Raw genomic sequence first — 6,286 nt, forward strand, 5'->3', positions numbered from 1 at the left:
TCTTTATATTATGAACCTACTATGTTCTGAATTTCGTGTGAATCGTTAGAGCCGTTTTCGAGATCCGATGAAATACAAACATATAAACATCTAAACATATAAACTGAAGTTGCTCGTTTAATAGTATAGGATAGTTTGACAGGTTCATTGTATGTAACCGACGATTAAGCCACTTGGAATGATCTCGGGGCTTCCTCTCTGTAGTCACATCACACAGGAGAGACTACAGAGAGAGCCGCGCGGCGGGAAGTTCAAACGTTCCCCAATGAAGCGTGTAGAATAGTGATTTAGTGCGATATCTGCGTTAATTCAGGCGCGTTTAAACGCGGCGTGCATCATCTAATACACGCGTGTGGCGTGACGTGTTGCATGAACGGGCTTTATTTGAATACCGTTTGGCTGCACGTTGCATTGGCAAAGTTACGTGAGGCATAGGCATGACGTGTGTACGCGTGAGTGAGCGTCACTTGCCAAATTCATAATATGCCGCAGAGGGATCAGAGAAGGAGAGCGACTGATACAGGGATAGATGGATGAGAGAGAGAGAGGACTATCTGTATGAAATGTGTTTGAGAGAGGAAAGGATAGAGACGGTGATAGAGTAAATTATAAAGAGATGTAAAGATGAGAGAGAGAAATAGGACTATCTGTATGAAATGTGTTTGAGAGAGGAAGGGATAGAAACAGAGACGGTGAGAGAGTAAATTATAAGGAGATAGAAAGATGAGAGCGAGAAAGAAGACTATCTGTATGTAATGTGTTTGAGAGAGAAAGGGATAGAAACAGAGACGGAGAGAGAGTAAATTATAAAGAGAAAGATGAGAGAAAGAGAGAGGACTATCTGTATGAAATGTGTTTGAAGGAGAAAGGGATAAAAACAGAGACGGTGAGAGAGTAAATTATAAAGAGATAGGAAGATTGATTGATTGATTGAGTACTTTATTTATGGAGGGAGGAGTCAGCGTTGGTGGCATGTGCATCCGGCTTTTAGCATATGCTGATGATATAGTCCTGCTCGCACCGGATAGGTTGATGCTGAGGAAGATGATAGCGAACCTGGAAATGTATTGTGAACGGTGGAACCTTCAGGTGAACCTTGACAAATCTAAAATAATGATTTTCCGAAGGGGGGGTAAAACTAGCAAACATGATGTCTGGCGATATAAAAACGAACCAATTGAAGTGGTCAAAAGCTATAAGTATCTGGGAATGAACTTGACGTCGCAACTTTCTTTGACAGAACATTTTAAAGAGAAATCCTCCTCGGGAAAGATGGCACTAAATATGTTCAATGGTTTGCTAGCAGAAAAAAATATACCCTTCAAATCCAAATTCAAGGTCTTTGAGGCAGTTTCGAGATCGGTTGTATGCTACGGAGCACAGATTTGGGGGGGAAGAATGATTGAAGAGGTGGAAAAAGTGCAGCGTTTCTTCCTCAAGAAAGTGTTCAACCTACCTGTGTGGACTCCAAACTACTGTCTCTATCTTGAGACCCAGGCGGTTCCACTGCTTGTCCATACATTGAAGCTTCATATCAAGTTCTTGCAGAGGAGTATGAAGCTGCCTGCCCACAGATATCCTCGTGTTTTATTGGAGAAGATCATTGAGAAGAAACTGTTCATATACAACGACTGGTTGAGTCTACAGGATATGTATGGAGTTTCTGCATCGGATCTGATCACATGTCATGTACCATCAGTGCTGGCCAGAGTGGACGATGAACTTCAGTCAGGATTTAGGAGAAGACTGCAGGAAAGTAGGAGATGTTCATTGTACCCAGAATTGGCACCCTTCACAGACTACGTCCATGAGCTGACCGACTTCACTCTTATTAAATGGTTTATGAAGGCAAGGACGGAGTTGTGCGATTTTGTGACAATTGATAGCGGCATTGTCTCTAAGAAAGTCAAATCAACGCGCTACGACTCACAAAAGAAGCAAAATGCCGGAAAACCAGTTCTTTCCATTCCGATGAAAACCAACGTCGATGTCAATGCAATAATCAGCATTGATGACTCATTGACGTCAACATCAACGCCATTGATTGGTCAGCCTCGGACGATTCTGCACGGAGGATCTACTCCAGACGTTCGCAATCATAGAGACGTCATTGCAGCTCATATCCCAGATGTTCCGGAATCCAGTACTACTGAGTCCTTCCATGACTCACTCAAAAACTCTATAAACCAATCAGGATTCGATTCAAGTTGTTCATCTGCTCGTGATCAAGTACTGAATGACGATGCAGAACTTTGTAACATTCCCTGCAGTCCCTCATTAATAACAGACTCTGTGGTAGATACTAACATTGTGCAAAGTTGTTTAAACTCAACAATCCAAGTTCAAATAGGTATAGATTAGACTCATTAAAACATACAATACCTTGCACAAGAATCGCTTATCTAAATGTTCAAGGATTGAGAGGTAAATTGAATGTTCTCAATGACTTTGTAATTAATGAAGATATTGATATTTTAGGTATAAGTGAACATTGGTTGCTCACTGATGAAATCGGATATAGTAAAATGGATGTTTGTATTGCAACAAGTAGTTACTGTAGATTATTACACAAAAATGGCGGAGTTGCAATATTTGTCAGAAAGAATCTTTACTCTCAAAGTCAAGAATTGAGTCTGAATTTTCTATGTATTGAACGTGAGTTTGAGGCCACCTGTACTATTATTAGAGCCAGGAAACTCATTATAGTATCATTGTACAGATCTCCTTGTGGAGATCCCAAAGTATTTTTAGCCAAATTGGAGGAATTGCTTCTATTTTTGTCTAGACAATGCTATAATGACCATACTATTGTTATTGGTGGAGATCTTAATTCTGCTTTTGATGTCAATCATGAAACTTGTCATTCCAATAATTTGAAAAATCTATTGAGACAATTTAATCATCGTATTTTCAATACTCTGCCCACTAGAGACCAAGCATGTCTCGATAATATTTTTTCAAACGTTCAACCTGATATGATAAATTCTAGTGTCATAGGATTTTCTTACTCTGATCATGATTGTGTCACGATATGTGTGCCCTGTAGTTCTGTTGAGTCTAGTTCTAACGATTTTGTCACTATTACTTCAAGACCTGTTACTAAAGATAAATTACTACAATTTAATCGGTCTCTAATTTAGTGAATTGGTGTGCTGTCATGGAAAAGTCAGATGCAAGTGATATATTCGAATCCTTCCTCAATACAGTTTTATATTATTTCAATCTGACTATCCCTAGAAAGACCTGTAGAAAAAAAGTTTCCCAAGTTAATAATAGAAAGAATTTCAAATGTAAGGCTGACTGGTACACACCTGAACTTGCTAAGATTAAGATTCTACTCACTCTCTTACATGAAAACTTCAAAAAACAAAAAACCGAACATTCGAAAACACTTTATCTTAGATGCAGAGCACTGTACAGAAATTCATTGGATGAAGCCAAGAGGGATTCTGTCGCATCAATCATTGAATCTTCTATAACAAATGTAAGAAAGCATGGCAAATTATCAAAACTTTATCCTCTAACAGAATGTTGTAAACTTATCTACTCCTGAACCAAACAAACTTAATAATTATTTCATTCAATCAGTAGATGATGTGCACGAGAAGATAGACAAGCCATCAATTACAGCCAGTGCATTGCTCAATGATAATGTCAATAAAGTGCAAAATAGCTTATTCTTTTTTCATGAGGTGAGTCAAGAGATGATTTTTAAAGTGGTTCATAATCTTAAAGTTTCGAAGAGTGAAGATTTCTATGGTTTATCAAGCTGTCTTCTCAAAAATATTGCTCACTCTGTAGTGCCATTACTGACCATTTGTATTAACAGGTGTATTACACAGGGTGTTTTCCCCGATGTATTAAAAGTCTCCAAAGTTGTTCCCGTTCATAAGAAAGGCTCAAAAGAGGAACCTTCCAGTTATAGACCCATTCAAATAGTGCCTGTCTTCTCCAAGGTTCTAGAAATTGTCATGTATATACAGGTGTATGAATACTTGGTAAATCTTGGGGTACTATCGGAGCATCAATTTGGTTTTGTGAAGGGAAGATCCACTAATGACGCCTTTGATGCACTTATAAATTTGTAATTGAGTCTTTTGAAAACAGGTGCTTTGCTCAGGCTGCCTTCTGTGACCTGAGCAAGGCATTTGACTGCGTGAATCATGATATTTTGCTTGAAAAATTAGCTTATTATGGAGTCAGTGGAAGGAGCCTTAGTCTTTTTAGATCGTACCTTGGCGATCGCCAGCAAGTTGTTTGTGTAGGAAATAAGAGATCCGACCTTGCTAAAGTAAAGTACGGCGTCCCCCAAGGATCAATATTGGGACCACTCCTCTTTGTATTGATGATAAACGATCTTCCTCTCACAATCAACAGCAAGACTGGTTGTATGCTGATGACACTACTTTTCTTAATTCTCATTCAGATGCACACACTTTACATAATATGACAGCTGATACCTTGGCGGAAGCTTCCAAGTGGTTCAGAGCTAATGGCTTTAAATTGAACGAGGATAAAACTCAGCTTATGACATTTGGTCTCAGGGATTACACACACAACAATAACAATAGTTTAAAGTTTTTAGGCTTAATGTTTGATCACAGGTTGACCTGGGAACCCCACATAAATTTCGTTTCTGCTAGGTTATCTAGGGTTATCTATTTGTTAAGGCAGTTGAAGAATCTTGTACCGGAAAAATACCTCAGAAGCTCATATTTTGCTTTTTTTCAAAGCATAATTGCATACGGAATTTTAGTATATGGAAACAGCTGCCACATCAATAAGGTCTTGCTTTTGCAGAAAAAGGCTATCAGAATATTGACAGGTGCAGGGTATCTGGATCACTGTCGACCTCTTTTCAAAAAACAAAAATATTGACTGTCATAAATCTCTATATATTTCAAGTAATCATGTACACTAGAAAGAATCTCCATAGCTTGAATAAAAGATCCAATATTCATGCTTATGACACCAGGAAAAAAGACCACATTGATATTCCATATCAACGTCTTGTCATAAGCATGAAACACTATGACAGCATAGGCTTGAGAATGTACAATAAGTTGCCATTGGATATCAAATGTTGTGAAAATATTGTTATTTTTAAAAAATTACTTTTTGAGTGGCTGGTTTTGAGACCTTTCTATTGTTTGACAGAGTTTTTCGATTCTACTTGATGTAATTCTACTTTGTGACTTTAAACTATTGTTTTGACTTTATTATTTCGTAATTGTATTACCATGACTTTGTCAATTACCTATATTGGTCTACGACAATAAAATTTATTTATTTATTTATTATTTATTTATTATGTTAGTCCAACTCAATAAATATTCTCACAGCCAGGCGGTGAAGCTTTGCTCTCTGTGTAGCCTAAAAGAGGAAGAGGACATAATTCATTTCGTCGCCAGGTGTCCGGTTCTGGCGGAGATAAGACGTCAACACTTTGGAAGGAGTCTCTTGCTCGACGCCGAATTGAAGACTCACCTTGACGGGGAAGAACTGGAGGATTGTGGGAAGCTACTGTAGGGATGCATGGAAGTACAGATACTTCATGATTCAGGAGTTCAATTATTGAACTGATTCAAAAACTCTGAACTGAATTGAAATTCTGATTACATTATGGTGCTCAAATAAAGTATTTATCAACTCCCCCAGACGGCGATATGCCATGGGGAATGAGCCGACATTTTGTCTGTACCTGTTTATTTTATGTAATGAATATTTATTATTGTTGATATTTATAATGTTTAATATTGTTAATAATACTATCTAATGTTTATTACGCATGCAATTGTTCAATAAAGGCCTTTATTTATTTATTTATTTATTTATTTATTTATTTATGTAGATTACAATATATACTGGCTTATACACTTATATACAATAGCTTACAATACAGCAAAATTATAGATGAATTTACATAATATAGACTAGGAAAATAACTATAGAACTGTATATGATATGAAAAAGCAATTTGTAATATAATAACTATAGATAATAATCATATTGTTATGCATCTACATAAATTGGCGGAGCTTTGGACATATCAATGTCCATTCTTTGGGAAGAATAATAAAAATATCCTCCCCACTAACTCTCTACCAAATGTAGAGAGTATCTGTATGAAATGTGTTTGAGAGAGAAAGGGATAGAAAGGGAGACGGTGAGAGAGTAAATTATAAAGAGATAGAGAGATGAGCGAGAGAAATAGGACTATCTGTATGAAATGTGTTTGAGAGAGAGGACGATTTGTATGATGTGTTTGAGAGAGAAAGAGATAGAA

General features: G+C 37.2%; 1 protein-coding gene across 1 annotated transcript; it reads left to right on the forward strand.

Annotated features, from left to right (window-relative positions):
- Positions 1–945: 945 nt before the first annotated feature.
- On the forward strand, positions 946–5,753 carry LOC120353640. The gene is made up of 2 exons (XM_039438191.1): positions 946–1,859; positions 5,313–5,753. The coding sequence occupies exons 1-2, from the start codon at positions 946–948 to the stop codon at positions 5,527–5,529; spliced, it is 1,131 nt and encodes a 376-aa protein (XP_039294125.1). The 3' UTR covers positions 5,530–5,753.
- Positions 5,754–6,286: the final 533 nt, after the last annotated feature.

The sequence above is a fragment of the Nilaparvata lugens genome, chromosome 11 (assembly GCF_014356525.2).
Source record: "Nilaparvata lugens isolate BPH chromosome 11, ASM1435652v1, whole genome shotgun sequence".
Lineage (NCBI taxonomy): Eukaryota > Metazoa > Arthropoda > Insecta > Hemiptera > Delphacidae > Nilaparvata > Nilaparvata lugens.